This window comes from Vicugna pacos, chromosome 3, assembly GCF_048564905.1.
Source record: "Vicugna pacos chromosome 3, VicPac4, whole genome shotgun sequence".
NCBI lineage: Eukaryota > Metazoa > Chordata > Mammalia > Artiodactyla > Camelidae > Vicugna > Vicugna pacos.
Window position 1 is genome coordinate 108803327 of NC_132989.1, and position 21127 is coordinate 108824453.

The 21127-nt window shown below is 41.3% G+C and overlaps 1 protein-coding gene across 2 annotated transcripts in view; it reads left to right on the plus strand.

The window, feature by feature from the left end:
• The window catches only part of RETREG1 (reticulophagy regulator 1), a 126765-nt gene that overhangs the window by 101601 nt on the left and 4037 nt on the right, over positions 1 to 21127 (plus strand). For both annotated transcript variants that reach the window (XM_072958829.1, XM_006216404.4), the window contains 5 exons: positions 13927 to 14053; positions 16617 to 16701; positions 19378 to 19515; positions 20282 to 20346; positions 20584 to 20710. In XM_072958829.1, coding sequence (XP_072814930.1) covers positions 13927 to 14053; positions 16617 to 16701; positions 19378 to 19515; positions 20282 to 20346; positions 20584 to 20710 — 542 coding nt within the window. The remainder of the gene's footprint in view (positions 1 to 13926; positions 14054 to 16616; positions 16702 to 19377; positions 19516 to 20281; positions 20347 to 20583; positions 20711 to 21127) is intronic.

Genomic DNA, 21127 nt, shown 5'->3' on the forward strand with positions numbered 1-21127 from the left:
AGGGCCTGACAGTTAGGAGCACCCACTGTTTCCAGTAAATTTGCTTTTACACCCTAACCCTGATCTCTGTGATCTCCCAGTCCATGTTTCCAGTGAAATCGTAGGTCCCTGCTTTGACCAAGCACAGAATCCCTACTTGTATGTTTTAGTGCCTTAGCGAAGAAAGGTAACAAATCATGAAGGTTGCAGTGTCGAGGCCACCAGCGCGGATCCAGCTGACTGAGCCCACAGAGGACAGGCCAGATGGGCGTCTGCACTGGCCTTGTGGTCCCCAGGGCCGGAAATCAGCAATCGGATGGAAAGGAAAGATGAAATTCCTCATATGGCTTTCAGTTCCTCCATTACAGGACCACAAGCATTGATATATTACATCTTTAAGAGCCTCACAGCCTCAGAAAATGAAAGTAGCCTGGGCCTTCTCAGCTTAATGGGAGGCCCGTTTGTTGGGAACCTCTCCGGTCCCGAGAGCTGACACTTTGACATCAGGACGTGAAGTGTCACTGAGAGCTGCTGTCTGCGGTTCTGTTTCCCATCAGCATCACCAGGGATGTGTTAGGGGATGTTGCCAGCTTTAAGTGTTCGTCTCTCAAGTTAGTGTCCCTTTCTGAATCTCTTCTTCATAGGAGAAAATAAATGTTTATTTCATAAAAGTAGAGGGTATCGTTAGAGTTTTGCCAAATTCAGCGTTTCAAGCAAACATGTGAATGGAGTATAAAATCCTTGAGCAAGAGCTATCATTGTACTCAACCCAGGGCCCATGGACCCTCTGAATACCTGAGATATTTAGAAGGGAGCCATTAGCAAAAACAGTTAATATCTGAACTGATTCAGCTCCTTAATTTTATAGACTCGAGAAACCTGAATTCCTCCTGTGGACTAGTCAGACCTCCACATAGCCTCCCAGTGACTTCTGTGGTCACGATGCCACTGATCTGTGCATTATTATATCCCTGCACTCTTTAGCATAATTTGTTAAAAGAACATTAATTTGATTTGCTTAATGATTCCAAAGAGTTGATTCATAACAGAATTCACAGTGTTGATTCACTCCTGGCCTCTCTGGCTATATATTCAAAGTGAACTTAACTTTGAAGACCTCTAGTCACATGCTTAGCGTCTGGGGTGTCTGTTGGCTACAGTGTGTACAGGGATTACTCAAACCACGTTGGTACTGGACAGTTCTGTTAACGATTACATAGATTAGAAGGTATAAGCCTTTGTTTATGAGAAGAGAAGCAAAGGCTTATATCTGTCTTTAAAAACAATTACCTTTTCTAGAACTCAACATTTTGATGAGCCATTTTTCCATTTCTTGAAAATACATTATGGTAAATTGAGTTAGGAAAAAAAAAAGAGAAGAATGTGTATAAAAAATTCAGTTCTGATCAAAATACAATGTAAAAATAGAATATCTTTCAAGACAATGATGAAAAGATATCTCTGTCTTTCAGTGCATCTTTGTTTAAAATAGTCATTGTGTTGTTTAATTATAAGTGGTTTCTTTGACCATCTGGCCCCCATTGGTTCCGTTTTGGCTGTGATCAGTTCCCTGAAGACTCCTTACCTTTATGGCTCTCACCTAGGATGATGATCTCCCAAGGAGCTCAAGGTAAAATGTTTAGCACCACTTAGTTGACTTACTTATCTGGATGGGGACAACTCTTGGAATGTCCAGGCCCAATTAAATGCCATGTCACAGTAGTTTTGTCCTTGTGGTTCTGGATGGTTCTCACAGAGGGAAAGTAAATGATTGAGGTTGATCAAAGAGCTAGCTCATCTTTCTATAGGGTCTTATAAAGTCTATTTCATGTAACTAAATTATACTGCCCAGGAGGAAGAAATTTTCCTCTACCCTTCTAGGTTCTTCTGGCTGGTCTAAGAATTAAATTGGTGTGAGACAGATGAACAGGAGAAAATCAAACCAAAGTTTATTAATATGTATACCTGGGAGAGACCCATGAGAACTGAGTGACTCACCAGAATGGCCAAAACCCTCACCTTAACTACCATCTTCAGCTAAAGACAGAAGAGGATGTTGAAGGCAGTGGTTTGAGACTTCAAAGGCAAGGAAGGCCATTGACATGGAGATAGAAAAGCAAATGTTTGGTAAATAAATATTTGCTGAGCCGGGAGGAAACAACAGGACACAGAGTGGATTCATCTCTAGGCCTGCTGAGTCTCCCCCACCACACTTAGCCCGTGTTCTTTGCAGATTTCTCTGGTGATGGCTCTATACCTGGAACAGACCCTCTATCTAAATTCTTTTAGGCTGTTGAGGGGAAGGTCAAAGTTTCTTCTTGAGTTTTCTGGGCCTTGATTGATTTTAGCTCAAAATAATCCCATGCCAAAGAGACAATTAGGGGATGGCAAGTTTTGCTCCCCTAAAATAGAGTACAAGCAAAACATGGAATACTAATAAACTCTGTATGTGTATAAAACAAGAAGGCGTTTAAAATTTTACCAACTAGCCAATCTAGTAAACAATGACCTAGAGTGAGAGGAGTAAGGGGTTTGGATATAGCGTTGTGCCCGAGGCAGCCGTGGGAGGTGTGGACACACAGCCCCCTTTCCTGTGATACCTGATTGAGTGAAGGAGACTTCCTGGAAATGGCTAGAATATTGGGCAAGCAGATGGTCTCCAGTATGCTGGCTTCACCGTTCACCCACACACAAAGCACATGTGGCAGCTGTTGGCTTCTCCCGGACACCACTGACAGGGACTTGAACTCTAGAGGCAGACAGTGGAGTACTTGCAACAGGTAAAAACGAAGGGGGACGGAGGAGATGGCGGGCAACTGACCCACTGGCGTAATAAGGTTTAGCCTAGACCCATCACATCTCACTTCTTTGCACTGAACTACATGTCACAAGGGATACTAATTTTTAAGAGTAAGTCTTTCTGAGCAAATTCCTAATGTGAATGGAAATGAAATGTTAGATGTTACGTTAAATAAAAGTGATTTCAGGAATCCCTTCCGTCTCCATGTGTGCAACGCACAGTGATGATTATTGTGGTTCTTTATCCGCCAAATCTTAATGCTCTTTTGTGCATATGAGAAAGGAGGGGAAATGCATTCCTCTGTAAACTCTCTCTCTAAATCTGACAGGCTCTATTAATTAGTTTTTATAATTTTGTTTTCCTAAAGAGACTGTCACTAGGAGAAATAATGACTTCTTTTGATATTTGTCCTCACTTCATAACATCAACTCACTGCACACTCTCCCTGGGCCACAGACACCTCCTCGGTGACATGTGCCCACAGCCATGTCTCCCTTCTCCCTCACTATTCCTTTCCAGTTTGTTCCCCACCTCCACCCCCAAATACATACCCATTTCCGGGCATGCTGTTGTGAAGTATGGTGTTGCACTAATTTACCATTAAAACATACAATATACACACAGTAGTTTATTATTAAAATCTGCTTTTGAGGGAGGCCAATGGCCAATATAACAGGTGTTCAGACATTGTAATGCAATTCTCTTTTTTTATGACTGATAACAGTGATCCTCTTGGCAAGGGTATGTTCCTTTAAGAGCCACCAACATCATTCACTGGCTTATAAAGGAAGATAAAGGGGAGATGCGCTATTTAAAGGGGCTAAGGTGGGACTGCAGCCCATGACTGAACAGTGTAGCATTTTAAATAAATATCCCAATGACTGATAGTCACTGACTCCAGGTTTGCCATAGTCCAGGGTACCCCCTTTATCACAAACACTGACAACAGATTCTCCCAGCAAAATGAATTTTAATTGGCCTTCCTGAAAAAAGCACTTTGGAGGAGCTTGATCATCATTTCATCTGTCTGGGTTGTGTATACCTACTCTGGCCCAGTACAATGAGTAAGGTCTCTAAAAAACCGAAATGAGAAACTATATTGTTAATGAAGAATTTTGCACTGTAAGAAACACATATTGTTTCAGAAGCTTAAGTTTCATCTAGCTAGGTCAGGGTAAAAAAAGCAGGAAGGAGACACTTCCTTTTGACTCCAATTACAGTAAATCCTGGATCCTACTTGCTTGGAAATTGTGGATCCCAGGCAGAATGCAAAGAAAGGCGTATATCCAAATTAGCCAACTTACGTCATGATAACAATTTCTTATTTTCCTTGAAGAATGTTTCCTGATTCTCAGATATTACCTGACCTTCAGGGATAAAGGAGAAACCTTTTCTTCCCTCAGGGCTAGTGACTGAAATAAACCCCTGCTTCCACAAATGAAAAGGTGTTTAATCCCCTGCAGGTTTCCAGGAGGTGCCTGTTTGGAGCTAGTAATGGAATTTAAATTGTTCATGCCCTGGGCTTATGAAAATCTACTTGTGGAGACGTTAACAAAGTTGAAAAGGCTGGAAAATAACGTCTACTGGCATCTGTTCATAGAAACTAGAATAATAGAAGAAATAACCGGAGGGGCGGTTGAGTGCCAGGTTTCCAGGTCATCTCAGTGGGGATGATCTCTGCTCCAAGGACGTGCCATGCCGAGGCTGAAAAGAGAGGGAGAAAGGGACATTTCACAAAGTGACTGATCGCCAATTCATTTGAAACTTGGTGTATAAAAAAAAAGAGAAAGCACTCCAAATAAAATATTAAGTTGCCCGGAGGGAGGGCATCAACCTCTGCACACCTTCCCCGGGCCGCAGACACCTCTCAGGGCAGAAGGAGCTGACACTCAGATGTTGCCTCCTGGTCCCCTGGCCCCGGGGAGAATTTAAGTTGTCCACGTGGTACAGTGGTCTGCGAAAGTGAAGACTTCAAATTGAGTGCTATGAAATTTCTTAATCTCCTGTTTGCTTATCTAATCCTCCAGTTGACATGTCCTATTTGCTTTGTCATGGTTCTAAATCTGAGTGTTTGTGCAGGGAAACACATCCCTGTTTTTAGGTTGTCTCTCTGCCTGCAGACACTGGCACGCAAACACGCACGCACTCAGAAGAACACGTCACGTTACCCGCAGGATTAAAAACAATTCTAACACATCGTGCTAAGAAACGTCCAGATCTGTAACTGGAGACTGATTGACCTTTCTAAGAAAAATTCGTCAGGAGTTAACATCAACAGATGTTCACCAGCAACAGAGAACACGAGACCGTTAGTCACCAGCCGAGAATGACGGGGCTGTGCGGGCTCCCCGCCAAAGCGTATTTATAGGTGCGATGGCTGAAGCAGCTGTCTGTCCCGGTTGCGAGGTGACAAGTTAGGTGATTACAGATCCCCTTTTTAAAAGGTCTGTCCCTATGGGATGTTGACATTGTTAACTTTCTGTAAAATATTGTTTGGCTTCAATTTCCAATTCCTGTGGACTAAAAGTCAAGTCTCAAATAGCATGAAATGATGTATTTTCTCCGGAGGTAGTTTGACAGTCCTAAAGATCTTCAGGAATGATCATTGCAATGTGAGTTCTTAAGAATATGGGAAATCTAAAAAGTGGCCAGAAAGGTGTGTTTGTGTGTGTGTGTTTGAGAGGGAACAGCAGTATCTGAAAATACTCTCCAGTGGACTGAATTGCCTAGCTGAATCAGAAAAGGGACTGTCCCATATGAAGGATGGAGATTCATGGAGCTCCACATTCTGGCCAACTTCACAGGCGCCAGACCTGTTCTTCTCGGGGTTCCCAGATGCTCGTGGGTCATGTGAGGGTAGTGTCTGCAGACAGTGCTCCCGGACCCAGGGACCCCCATGGAGAAGTCAGGAGTTAGGACCCAAGTGGTGCCAGAAGGAATTCCACACGAAATACCGATTTCCAGGTCAGGAAACTTTTGGAATAAGTGAAGCCTATTTGTTGTCCAATCCCCAGCTTAGTTCTTGAATATTTTTCTCCCCAACAGCCCTAGATTCAATTAAATGTCACTTGACAAAGAAGTGTCATATATAATGAGAGCGAGAGAGAAATCATTTTGGGGTCACATGTACACGTCCACTCATTTTTCAGCGGTGCCTTTAGTCGTCTTGAAATCTCCCGGCCAGGACTGGTGACAGGTACCACCACACTCAGTGCCTGTGGATTGGAATGAACGGAAGGGAGTGATACTGAGGGACATCATTTGTTCTCTGCCAGGACTCATTTGTCTCAGCAGTACTTTCTGTTGTGCTCACAGGCTCTTGGGGTGAAAGAGATGAAGCGGGCTGCTAGCACGTGTTCTCTCCTACAGAATTACACTCTATTTTTAGAGCTCTCGTGTCACATTTCTCAGTCTCACAGAACCCCCTAACGGAGAGGCCTGGGCGCTGCATCTCGAAATCAAAGTGCATTCGAGGTCCGAGGGTGCAGCCCTTAAACTGCGCAAAGACAGACTTGGCTTTAAATAACGATGTTTTTGTTTAGATCTTTTAAAGAAAATGGTACACCGTAATGTGAAAAAGAGGTATGAGAGGAAACGAAATAAAATCGTTAGATCCCACTTTGACCATGGGGGTTATTTGCTTCATAATAAAACTCACCACTTGTTATTCCTACGTATGACACAGTTAAATTGCGTAAAATCCGTTCGATCCTTTTGAACCTTGCTCTTCAGTTGTTAGGACCATGGCAGTGTTTAGTCTAGGAATCATTATTCTCAGCTACTGAGGCAAGATTCTTCTGAGTGTTCTACCCGACATGTGAATGCTGAGGTTTTCCTGTCTAGTAGGTGGGACCGGGCATCATTCCCAGCCATGGGAGCAGAGCTCATCCCTGACTTCCTTTCTGATGCCTTGTTCCTGGCCTCTGTGTTCCTCACCTGCACGCACCAGTCACCTGCAGCTGGAGACTCCAGGGCACCCCGCAGGTGGTCCGTGTTCTCTCTGCCCTCTCTGTCCTGACACCTCCAGCCTCTTTACCTCTCGCTTCTGTCTGCTCAACTCAGGTGGTCACCAGGACCCACCTGTCAGGCTCCTCTCTGCTCCGTGGCCTGAAACTCAAGGTGCCCCCCATGGCTCACTGTCCTTACCCATAATGCCCTGGCTCTAGAAAATCAATGTACGGATATTTTATCTGTTTTTTCCTATCTTTTTTCTTTTTAGTTGTTTCAAATGGGAGGGCAAGCTGGGTCCCTGCTCTGCTATCTTGCCTGAAGCCAGTTCCCCGCTCCTCTCTATGTTTGAAACAGGAATTCTGTGTCACTTTCTCACTGGGTGCTTCTAGTTGTAACTCAGGGTAAGAAACAGCTGCCTCAGGATCACCTGGGACCCTTACGCAAAAGGAAGATTTCTGAGGTCACCCCAGGCCTGCACCAGCAGAATTTCTGTTGTGAGGCCACGAGGCTGCTGTTTAAACAGTGCCTTGCGGTTTACACACTTTCCGTGTGAGAACTGCCTAAAGAGATCACTTCGGCCGGAACATCTAATATATATGCCTAATTGTATCCTTATGGGGACATGGGGGCAGAAAGAAGGGATGTCAGCGTCTGATTCTGCCAGGAAGCCAGAGCTCCCTTCTGTGATAAAGTGAGGCCACTTGTCTGAAGAGTCATCTTTTTAATTCTTATTCCCTTAGAGCTTCTCAGACAGGGTGGAACCAGAAATTGGTTCTTTAGTAAATGACCTCTTATCTTGACCATGCAGAATATCCTCTGTTTAAAAATCTGTCCTTTAGTTTCTCTTAAGACGGAGAATGTAACTAAATGGGCTGCCGGGGCCTCAGTTTGGTGGCTTTTCTGGAAAGCTCTGCACAGCTGCGGACCCTTGGGCCTAGCCTGTGTGGAGGACGGCGTGGCCCTGGGACGGCTGGGAGGTGTGGCTTCTCACTGGGAACCGTGGGAACTGGATCCTCCAAGAGTCTGGGAAGGTGGGGCTGATAGCCATGAGGCAGGGACTCTTCAGTGGTCCTTATTCCGTGGCCAGAGTGTGCTTCAGGAAGGAGGGCAGGTGGGGAGAGAAAACTAGCTGGAAGGAATGAAGGAAGTGAGGGTAGGAGGAAGGAAGGAAAGAAAGAAGCTTACTTCCCAAAAGAACCATACTTTCCTTTGAATCTGGAATATGCATGTTCTCTCTGAAACTATGGAGTTCAAGAACAGAGCCCTGGAAGTAGTAATACTAAAGCCATTGGAAGCTCATTTTCTCCCTTGGATGAGCTTCAATCGTGGAGGACCTACACTTTTCGGTGAAGAACTTGGTACAGGTTCTCACTGATTTTCAGCCTCCTTTTCTGTTGGTTGGACCTTGCATTGCACGTTGACCAGTGCCAAGGGTGGTGGGAAGACAGCCACACACCATGTAAAAGATCTGTTTCCCCTGCATCGTCCAGTATTCACAGGAGATTCTATCTCTGGTTGTGTGTTTTCCAGACAAGACTCTTTAGGAAAACCTAGAGTCTCACCATGGAGCAACTCAGAGCCTGTGTGTGTGTGTGTGTGTGTGTGTGTGTGTGTGTGTGTTTGTGTGTGTATGTGTATGCACGCACGCATGCATGTGCACGGATGTCCCCTGTATTAATCGTCAACCAACCATTCATCTTCCTTTCTGATGACTATTTGGATGCTGCACAGGAAGTGCTCTTTCTTTTTCTTTTTTCTTTTTTTCTGGGAAGGGTGGGTCCCAAATGATGCCATGCTGGTCTTGGTCGACCACACTTCATTCTTCTTGACTCTAAGAAAGGAGTGAGGAGGAACATCATGTGTTCCTTCTTGTTCTAAACTGCAATATGTGGTCTCTTCCAAGGATGTCATTGAATTTACTCTTCCTCTGGAGAGGAAACATGTTTCAAAGGGACGAGGACTGTACTGGAAATCAGGAGTCTTGGCCTCAAGCTAACTGAGGAAACGTGTGTCATGTTCCTCATCTACAGTACAGGAATTTGAAAAGTTGATGTCAGTTTTCTCATTCCATTCTCAATTATATAACTACATTATTCAAATACCTTCTGTACCTATATTACTGAACCATGGTGACATAAGTTAATGGTAGACTATATATAATGGAAGACAACAGAAATAGACAATCAATATTAATTACTGGGCAATTTAAAACTATTATGAAACACAGAAAATGACCCTTCTAGGTCCGTGTTTCATTTAAAGAAGTGTAGATTGACATCTCTTCTTTGCCCTTGAATCCAGATTTTCTTCTTAAACCATACATATTTCCATTAAGTTTTATTCAGGACGATCTATACATTTATTTTAGTAGTTCTTTTAGTTTTAGTTTACTAAACATTTACTACTCTTTCCAAAACCCATTTGATTAGATAATATTTGCATGATTTACACAGGAATTTCTTATTTCTGTTTGTGATTGTAACAGTAATTCAGAAATCATTGGACTCATTTAAGACTATTTTGTTAATATAAATGTAAGTAATAATGGAATTTATTGTCCCAAAGTACTGTCACATGAGGCTTCTTCCAAATGGTAGAAATTTACTATGGAGTGTCTTATGGCTATGGAAGACATCCACAGGGTGAATATTCCTACGTTCCCTCTTCCCACTAACAAGTGGCGTCTATAGACACAGAGAACAGTGCTGCGGGTATTCAGTTTTTGTTGGTTTAAAATGACAATATAGCACACCAAGTATAATGTAAGACATGAAGGGAACTTGGTAACTTTTTATTGAATCCATGAATAAGGTGATGGATGGATACCGAAGTGTCTTTATGTCCACTTGAAATCCACCATGAAGATGGGTAAGATCCGTAAATATAAAACAGAAAGTTTAGTTACTTCGCTGTAATATGTATTAAGCACTTTGCTATAACATTGTCTCTATAGCATAATTTAGGTAATTTTAAGTAATTTAGTATTAGACTAGGCTCTTTTCTAATTTTAGGACATTCACTTACTTGAGTAGTAAAATATGTTTACAAATGTGGTGTCACTTCTGAGACATGAATCCCAGAGGTAGGATTAGAACAAGGTCCCAGCACCTATGTATTCAAAGTACCGTGTATTCAAAACACTGTTTTTCATGGCTCTAGCCAGAAGAAATTATTCTTCTTGGCTATGGATTAGGTTGGTCCACTGTCCCTCATTGTCATGACCCAAGGGTCCTGTGGAGCAGCCCCGCCCAGCCCCAGGAATTCGGGTTTGGTTCCACTGGGACAGGGCTGCCCCACAGGGGACAGCTGGTCTGAGGTCCTAAGCGAGGAGGGCGGAGCCTTGAGGCACAAATTGCGTGGCAGAGGGGCTGTCCCCCCGGAGCTGGGCTGGCTGCCCATTCCCAGAGCATGCACAGGTCCCACCCCACACCCACCGGAGCACAGGGCAGAGGGGCAAGGACAGAGCCCCTTGCTTCACAAGTAAAGTAACTGAAGCATCACCGGTGCTGGCTACCCAGTGTGGGGGGAAAGTCAGTGACTGTGTGATGTCTTTGTATGTGACGGATGATCACACACTAGACTCAATCACGGCGATCATTTAAAAATGTATGGAAATGTCAAATAACTATATTGTGTACCAGGAACTAACATAGTGTTGTAGGTGAATTATGCTTCAAAAACAAACAAATAAGCAAACCAGGAAACTCATAGAAAAACAGACCAGATTTGTGGTTACCAGAGGTGGCGGATGGGGAATTGGATGAAGGCAGTCAAAAGGTATAAGCTTTTAGTTATAAACTAAACAAGTGCTAGGGACGTAATGCACAATATGATAAATACAATGAACGCTGCTCTATGTTATATGTGAAAGTTGTTAAGAGAGTAAATCCTCAGAGTGCTCATCCCAGGGAGAAATATGTATTTTTCTGTTTCTTTAATGTTGTATCTGTGTGAAATGACGGATGGTCACCAGACTTGTTGTGCTCCTCATGTCCATGCTGTGTGTACGTCAGATCATTACGCCATCCACCTTAAACTTACGTAGTGCTGTTTGTCAACTACATCGCAATAAAGCTGGAAGACAAAAGAAATAAACTGAAGCAAAAACTTCAGTAATATTTGTATTTTGACTATAGGATGTGAAGTGAAATATACTCATGTAAGAATGTTATTCATTAAGTAAAAAACATGACCATACATTTAAGTATCAAGGAGTTTTTAAATAAAGACCATCTGTGTATCCGTGTGTAGATATGTGTAGCTTTAAGGACGGTGAGTCAGGTCTCGTGTATTCAGCACCTAATTTAAGAAACAGAAAGTGACAAATACCCAAGAAGCTCCTACTTGTCATCTCCAGTCTTGCTCCCTGGATCCCCCCACCTGGGGTAACCCCTCTCCTGAATCTTGTTTGTCTTGTTTTGGTTTTTTTTTATCATTTCCTTGCTTAATAACTGTTAGTGTGATTTTGAGCTTTATGTAAATGAAATCATTCTGTGTCTTGTTCTTCTGTGATTTCTTTCCTCTCAATATTATGATCCTGAGGCTCATGTACAGACGTGGAATCTGAGTTCCTTCATTTCCACTGCTGTTCCATCTTCCATTGTTTGAAGGCAACTCACTTGATTTGTTCATTATCCTAATGAAAGTGTATTTTAAATTTGTGTCAAAATACAAAATGTTCATTCATCCCATTGAATCATTAAAATAATAATCAAATAGTTCCATTCCATTATAAGTTTTTTGTTGATTTTTGTTAGAAGTATATTTGCCAAACGGTTGAACCAAATCCTAAATTACTACTCAATATGCATAGAGAACAGAAATTTAAATCTGCATTTCTGTCATCTTTGTGGTCCCATTACACTGAGCAGTAGCCTAGTGTACCCTTGACAATTTATAATAAGTCTACATTGTTCTAGAAAGAAAGCCACAGTTTAATAACCATTTTGGCTTTGACTTTCCTGTACAATATCTTTTCCCATTAAACTGACATACTGGCAAGACTGTGTTACAGATAGTGGCCTCTTAGCCACACACTTACTGTTTCTTTTAATAGGTCTGGAATCATTCGTAGGATATGCAAACCCAGGGCTAGACTTGGTCACTGATGTAAACAGCCTTGCTCGGTGATTCAAGAGTGGGTAGAGTTAATGAATACATAAACTATAGCTAAACGTCCCTGAAAGTTCATTTCTCACCATAGTCAGGAAATCATTTGGCCAGTGCCTGCCTGGTGGGCTGGCATCCGCCTGGACACCTGGCTGCTCAGAAACTCTCCGGCAGAGAACTAACTAAGGCTGAGAGAACAAAGAGGCAGGGCAAGAAGTATTTTTTTTTCTTTTTTAATGCTATTGCACTCACTTAAATATAACTTCAAATTTATATTAAAAAGGAAATTGAATTATTTTTTTAACATTTTTTATTGATTTATAATCATTTTACAATGTTGTGTCAAATTCCAGTGTTCAGCACAATTTTTCAGTCATTCATGGACATATACACACTCATTGTCACATTTTTTTCTCTGTGAGTTATCATAACATTTTGTGTATATTTCCCTGTGCTATACAGTGTAATCTTGTTTATCTATTCTACAGTTTTGAAATCCCAGTCTATCCCTTCCCACCATCCACCCCCCTGGCAACCACAAGTCTGTATTCTGTCTATGAGTCTATTTCTGTCCTGTATTTACGCTTTGTTTTTGTTTGTTTGTTTGTTTTTGTTTTTGTTTTTTAGATTCCACATATGAGCGATCTCATATGGTATTTTTCTTTTTCTGGCTTACTTCACTTAGAATGACAGTGGCTTACTTTCTGGCTTACTTCACTTAGAAATTGAATTATTGAATTTACAAATTACCTTTGTGTTGAAACTTTATTAAAAAGAAACAGAATCTATATGGACACAATTTCTGGGTAGGAGATCGATCCCCTCCCCCGTGCCCTCGCAATCATAGCTCAGATGACACTTCACTAACGATCTCTGTCCTCTACTAGACACGTTTGTTTAGTTAGTGTCATTTCCTTAGCTCTGTGGCAGTGCCTTCCACGTGGTAGGCGCTGAAAATTATCCATGAAATGAAAGAATTTGGGGACCCTTAACAGAGCTTGTTTGAACTGGTATGTTTAGGTGATGTGTTAGGTTTGCAAGGGAAATTTGAACTTGACTTCATTGTAACTTTAGGAACTGCCCAGTATTTGCACGTCTTCTTCCTGGAGCGGCTGCTGCTAGTTTTTAGTTCACTGAGTCTCCCGTGGAGAAATGAGGGCGGGACCCACAGCACACGCCTGGCACGTGCACCACGTTCAACACATTCTGTGATGATGATCAGGAAAAGACAGGCTAGAAAAATGCCGGATATTGTGAGATCCTGTTGAGTTAACAATTTTCTGTTGAGTTAACCAGCCCTAGTGTGGAGTTGACCCTTGAACAACTCGCATTTGAACTGCATGGATCCACATATAGTGGATGTTTTTCAGTAAATACTACAGGATGTGTCACTGGTTAAATCTGCGGATGCAGAGGAACCGCAGATACGAGGGGCCGACAATAAATTATACGCGGATTAACTGCCGTGTTTTGCAGGGATCAGCTGTATACTGAAAGTACCTTGTTGGTGTTCATGATGTTGATGGTGATAAGATTAAAGCCAAGGTGTCTTTAAAAGTACTGTGGCTTCCCTATCCTTAAGTTTAAAATGATTACAAGTCCCAGAAGGCCCCGTATGATTAGGTCCCTTCCTGCCGTCCCAGCTTCTTACGGAGTTACTCTCTGGTCCGCTCTGCTGCTGTCACACTGGCTCCAGCTCCTCCTCACGCCGGGGCCTCTTGCATGTGCTGTGTGAGGTTCTGTCTGGAACCCTTCCAAGCCATTATGGTAAATAGTGCAAATCCAGATTGCAGCATACAGGTGACATCTTCAGCGAAGATGTCCCAAAGCCCTCCCCCTAGACTTTTCCTTCGCTGTGACCAGATCACTGTGGAACTCGGTGCTTAGCCTGTGTCTCTTCTCTTGTTGTGTGTGCTTCCTTGGACAGGTGTCTGGCTTGTTCATCTCTGAAGTCACACAGCTTCACGGAGCCAGGGAATGTGGCCACTAGGAGGCGCTCAATATATATATATTTGCTGAAATAAAGAATGTTGAGTGAATCGCCCCAAGTTCAGTTACAATTTTTTCTTTTCTTTTTCTCTCTTTAGCTGGGAAGTTATCAATTCCAAACCAGATGAGAGACCTGGGCTCAGCCACTGTATTGCAGAATCATGGATGAATTTCAGCCTGTTTCTTCAAGAAATGTCTCTTTTTAAACAGCAGAGCCCCGGCAAGGCAAGTTTTCCAGGAAAGGAGAATGATGTGTGTGCTTTAAAATGTGCAGTGGGAAACCAATGTCTTAACCTATTGTATCAGCTTGTATGGATTCTCCAGTTCTCTGTATAAGATACTGGGAACCTGTGCCACAAAAACTGATAGGTCCAGAAATATTAGTGTGTTAGCACTAGAAAATCCTCAACCTTATGTTTTGCAATTGGCTTGGTTTCCTATTTTATATAGATTTATGGAGCTTATTAACTAAAATGAATGGCGATTGATCTTCTCAGCCAGACCAAGGAGAAAAAAAATGTGTTATTGGGAATTTCATTTTAAAGGAAGGGGAGGGGTAAATTAGGAGTTTGAGGTTTGCAGATACACACTACTATACATAAAACAGATGAACAACAAGGGCCTACTGTACAGCACAGGGAACTATATTCAATACCTTGTAATAGCCTATAATGCAAAAGAATATGAAAAAGAATATATATGTATAACCAAATCCCTATGCTGTATACTAGCAACTAACACATTGTAAATCAACTATGCTTCAATTAAAAACACGTATTTAACATTGATAGGCTGGTTTTGAAGTCAAAGGGAGATAAAATGAACACACAGCCCTTGGAGGATGCTTTTGGAGGTATCTGAGTCTCACTTTCAGTCCAAAAAGTGGAGACTCTTACATGATTTACTTAAGAAAGAAAATCTTTGGCAGAAACATCCATAGTGATTATATAAGTGAAATGAGTATTTTTCCAATTAAGATGAATACCCACTAGGAGAAAAGTCAAGGGTGGTTTGAAAGGGACTGTGTGGAGAAGTGCACCCATTTGTAGTATTTGTATGTGCAGAGGCAGATCCAGCTGACCTTGAGAGCACGGGTGAGGTCCAGGGACATCAGGACACTCCCTCCCTTCCAGTGTTGTAGTCATGTTTCTTGAATGTCCACCTGTAGTTGGAAGGAAGAACCTAGGAACCTTGGCGTTACGCTCTCTTTGTACCATGTTACGGGAAATCTCTTAACTTCAATGGTACTGAGTAACAGAACTATACTTGGACACATTTTTGAGCACATTGACGTTGCAGCATTGTATATGGACAAATTTTTTAAATCTGAAGGCAGTTTTTAGAATAGATATCCACGTGGGGGTAGGGGGAGGTGAGTTGTACTTTTGATGCTTATTTTACTGAAATGATTAAATGCATTTTTAGAAGATTCTGTACTTAAAACTTCTGCATTGGAGGGCATTAACATACCCCAAGTCAATTAGCCTAAGATGGTGATGCTACAAATTTAGAGAATAATATGAAATCCCTTTTGTGAAACTGAATTCTGGATGTAGTAATGCTTTTCTTTATTCTTTTAACTTTTATGGTCTTTCCTCTTCCATTTTGCTATTAGAATTTCATATTTTTCAGTGCCCCTGATGTTTGAGAAATAGTTCTTAATTTTGTTCCAACAAGTTCATCTATTTTCCTTTTTGCTAGTGAATTTATTAATCCTGTGCCGAAGAATGAAAAATTAAAATTAATCTGAATTTTAGACTCCCCCCCGAGGGTTCTTGTAATCAATCATTGATCAGAGATTTAGGTCTCCTTTCCTCGTGTGTGGTTTCAAAATTCCCTTTTTTTCTTAGGTTTTCATTTGGGGGGCGTAATTAAGTTTACTTATTTTTGGAGGAGGTACTGGGGACTGAACCCAAGACCTCCTACGTGCTAAGCATGTGCTCTACCACTTGAGTTATGCCCTCCCCACTGGTTTTGAAATTCCCTTAATGAATTTTCTTTATCAGTTAAATTTAGTGCCATAATTTAAAGATAACGCAAAGAAGTAAGATAATTTATTTTTAAGAATAGAGTGTGGAAAAGAAATAGATTTTATGGGAGGATTTTTCTGCCTTGATATTTAAATTTCTTAAAACAACCAAGATTCTTTTGGCTGTAACTGACAGAGAGAAAGAACATAATCAAATTTCACTGTAGCAATTTGATTTCATTCGCCATTGGCTTCTAGGCGACCTAGAAGTGGGGTCAACTTGAGGGAATGGATGTGGTTAGAAGGAGGATAGTCATGGCCAGTAGATTTATCCCAGCCGCTTGTCAGCTGTGCAAACTAATATTGTGTTTATGTAAATACCTCTAATTTCTATAACATGTTTTGCTGTGTTTATGAACTTTCATGGACTTACGGAAGTAGTTTGAACTTGCAGCTTTCGTTATTGGCCTGCACTGTTTTCAGTGAGTGATCCTGAGAAAAAGAAGTTTCTGGGCACACACTACTCTTCCAGCCTCTTGCACTGTCCGTGATACAGCTGCAGGCGTGATTAATGGGAGACGTTATTCTTCGTGCCAGAGATCAGCTTCAGTAACCTAGAAATGGTTATTACTGAATGTTAAAGTGGCTAAGATCAAACAGCAGTCATTAATCAGATTTAAGTGCAAAAGAACACTGTTTGAAAAACATTTGTCATAACATGATAGATCAAATATAGATGAGAAATTGTGTGTGTATCCTGTGCTCTGAAACGTCTTGGTGTTATGCATAATGGTCACATGTTACTTCTGTTATTTCTAGTTTTGTCTCCTGGTCTGCAGTGTGTGCACATTTTTTACGATCTTGGGAAGCTACATTCCTGGGGTTATACTCAGCTATCTACTGTGTAAGTATAGTAGAACATGTGACTAACGTATGTGACGCATACGGTATCATTTTATGGTCGACAAGACCTTCCATAGTATTGAAGAGGAGGGATGCGTTCTTGATTATAAAACAAGTTGATTATTCTTTAATTTCCTGCTGTACAAAGTTTCTCTTTTTTCTAGAGACATGTTTCAGTTTCAAAATTATAAGAATAGCTGTCAAAAAGGAAGGTTATAAGTGATTAATTTTAAATTATGTCAATAAAACTATAAATAAGCTATATTCTCCACCCCTGACAAGCACACTAGTACTTTTCCCCTTGTACATGATCTGCAGCTCAAAAAATAATTAAAACCCCAATGAGACATCATTGTACCGCCACCAAAATGGCTGAAATGAAAATGCTGACTGTATTAAGTATTAGCAATGAGACGGAGCAACTGCAATGCTCCTGCATTGTGGGTGGGTAGGTAGAATGGAACCACCACTTTGGGTAACAGTTTGGTAGATTCTTAAAAACTACTATGTGACCCAGCCATTCCACAGCAGGTATTCCATCCACCCAAGAGAAAGGAAAGCATCTACCTACACAGAGACTTGTCCACAAATGTTCATAAGCAGCTTTATTTGTAATAGCCAAAACCAAAAGACAATTCATATGTCCATCAATGGATATACGGGTAAACAAACTGTGGTATATCCTTACAATGGATTACTACTCAGCGCTGAAAAATTGATACATGCAACAATCTGGATAAATCTCAAAATAATTAGGTTCAGCGGGAGAACCCAAGTTAAAAAAGAGTACATACTATATATGCCATTTATATATAATTCCAATTAACCTTTAGTGACAAAGCACATAAATGGCTGCCTGGGGACGAGGTGGGTGGGGCAGGGAAGGCAGGAGAGAAGGATTAGTGTTGGAGCCAGCCGACAATCGATCAGGTCCAGAAAACCTGTGCTGCAGGACTGAGAAAGAAAGACAAGACTAAAAGGTGGGGTTGAGAGGGTCTCACTCTAGCCCGCAAGATGCTAGGTCAAGAGTGGACCCCGAGTTTATTTCCAGCAGTTAATTTATATGATTTTAACCCATTAGCTCATACATTCCTGCACGTAGGCAAAGGTATTGTTTTAGGGTACATTAACAACGTGTACTAAAATCATTAACTTGTATATTGTTGCAGACTTTACTATTGTTTACAGTTCTCATAAAACTAAGATTAAGAATTCCTGAAACCAAGATCATAAACTAGGGTATTGTTCCTCTAAGCTAACATCGTGACTCGTGTACTATTACTCAGGTGATTGTTCTTCAGGCTAAGATCACTAACTTGCGTGCCGATTGTATCTCTCCTTCCAAAGGTCCTTAGTGACTTAATAGCTCAGGATGTTCCTTCAGGCCTTAATGCACCTGGCACATTCCTCAAAGGGGTGGCGGGACAGAGATTGTCCTTGAGAGATCAACCTCAGAGCCTGACGCCCTGCACTGTGGGAGTTTAGGCCCAACCTCTGTGCTCGGCAGTCCTCAGGTCATGAGTGGCCCCCCGCAGATTAGTAGTAACATGAAGAAACTCTGCGTGGGGCAGGTAGGTATATTCACCATCTTCATCATGGTGATTTTTTTTGTTGTATGCATATGTCAAAACACATCAAATTGTATGCTTTAAATATGTGCAATTTATCATATGTCAACTATAACTCAAAGTGATGTAAAAAAGTTTAGATTCCTGCTTCTCCTGAAAAATATAAGGACCTGGCCCTGCCACCTTTGGATGGGGCAGCTGCTCTCCACTTAACTGACCCTCGTATTTCCCTATTTTTCTTGGACCAGCCTTTAAAATGTGCACATGCCTCCTTGTCTTCTAGAGAAATTTGAGTTTGCAACTCCTATTTAAAAAGTAGATGGTCACATTTCCTAACAATAATGAAAAAATAAACATCAAGAATGCAATACATTCATTGGGTTGATCTTCATTTCTTTTTGTGTTCCTAATGCACAGCACAAAAGGCAGATGGTCAGCGCTCAAATTCATTCTCCCAAGTAGAACTCATGTAGAATATCAGCCCTTGATCTGCCTAGGTTAGGAGGTAAAGGGGAACAGAGTCTGGGAGAGTCTAGTAATGGGCAAGGCATTATTCCGATGGTCTGCATTCATCTCATTTATTCTTCACTGCAGCCCCAATAGATGAGGTTATTATCCCAATATGACGGATGAGGGGCTAATAGATAATAATAACTTTTTCGATGATGAGATGGCATTTAACAAATAAGTAGAGTTGATATTTTAATCCACTATTGTTTTCTGGAAAGCATGTAATTTTTGTATAAATTTGAGGTGCAAAGAATTGAAGGGAGAGAGTTACCAAACTGCAAGTCTTTGAAAACAATGACAATGGATTACTACTCGGCACTGAAAAATTGATATATGCAATAATCTGGATAAATCTCTAATTAAGTTGAGTGGGAGAAGCCAAGTTGAGTGGAGGGTGTGTGTGTGTGTGTGTGCAGGAGAAAATGTTTCCATTGCAAAGGGAAGAATAGAAACTATGAATTTATTTCACAGAGGCATTTCCCTAAGAAAAAACACCTATCAGTCAGTAAGGGAACCAAAATATTTTTGAGAAATACTAAAATGTAGCCTTTTGAAAAAAAGGTCAGTCTCCCTAAATTCTCTTCTTCCTTGTATTTCAGTACTGTGTGCATTTTTGTGCCCACTGTTAAAGTGTAATGATATTGGACAAAAAATATACAGCAAAATCAAGTCATTTCTGCTGAAACTAGATTTTGGAATCAGAGAATATATTAACCAGAAGAAACGCGAGAGAGCCGGTAGGTAACATTTGAATTCTGTATTCCACGCGTGAAATGAGCCATCAGTTGGCTATTTATTATGAAATCACCTTTAATACATTTCAAGGTGTTTCAGTCTTTTACTACATATTACGGGAGCAAATCCCTAGCCTTTTCCTATTTAAGCTTTAATTTTTTTCTCAAACATACAGAAAATCGACTTTTTGATCAGCATTGCCAGGGGAGGGAGAAAGGGCTTCAACAGTTCTGTGTTTGCTACTTACTATTCACGTTCTCTGAATTGTTTTCTTTTGGGTGGACTCATGGAAATAACACATGATACAGGTAGCACTGAGTGTGGGAGCCATTTAAGAGGAAGGCAAAGAAAATAGAGGGAAAAGTAATGTGATACTTTTTCACTTTTTCACTTTTTCACTTGGCTTATGACCTTATAGATTCGCAAACTATAGTGAGCATCCGAATCATCTCCAGAGCGTATGAAAGCACAGATTGCTGGGCACCACTTCGGAATTTCTGATTCATTTGGCCTAGGGGAGGGCCGGGGAATTTGCACTTCTAAAAGGTTCCCAGTGATGCTGATGCTGCTGGTTCCAGGACTACACTTGGTGAACTACTGACATGGACCGTTTTGCTTGGAAACCAAACATTCGCATTTATGGGCAGTTTGTCAGGTGCAAACAGTTATACAGAGGCACTGGAGAATCTGAGGAATGTGGGGTAGGGTATATAATGGGTAAAATACACTGCGTCCAGGAATCTGAAAGCTTCCATTTTTTCTCAACAGAAGCAGATAAAGAAAAAAGTCGCAAAGAGGATAGTGAATTAGACTTTTCCGCTCTTTGTCCTAAGGTATCTTTTGTTTCGTTTTCCATTTGTTCCTGTGTGGTTTGACTGTAAATTTATGTATTGCAGAACTGGAATGATTTTAATAGACTCCTCCTATTTATCTAAGATGATTGAACAGTATTGAAAGGAAAATACCCATCTGGTGTTTATTATTCTGACATTTTTGGTGTTAGTTGGATCTTTTCAAAAGATTTCCGGCAGAAGTTTAAAACTGTGTCACTGGTATTTGTATTAACACAGATTAGCCTCACGACTGCCGCCAAAGAGTTGTCTGTGTCTGACACAGACGTGTCCGAGGTCACCTGGACGGACAATGGGACCTTCAACCTTTCAGAAGGCTACACTCCTCAGACCGACACTTCTGACGGTATGCCCACGCTTCTAGGTGCTCTGATTCTCGTTATTATGAGTGCATGCAAAAGTATTTTAACTTTGTCAATTGCTGAATGGACAGTGTGGGATATTTACACAATGGAATATCACTTGGCTATAAAAATGAAGAACTGACACTTTGACAACACGGATGAACCCTGAACACGTTATGCTAGTGCAAGAAGCCAGACACCCAAGTCCACACATTATGTAATTCCATTTATATGGAACGTCCAGAACAGGCAAATCCATACGACGGGAAGAAGACTAGTGACTGCCAGGGGCTGAGGCAAGAGAGGGTGGTGGGTGACTGGTAATGAATATGTTCCTCTTTGGATGATGAAAATGTTCTAGAATTACATAGTGCTGCAGTTGTAACAGCTTTGTGAATATATTAAAAACCATTTCATTG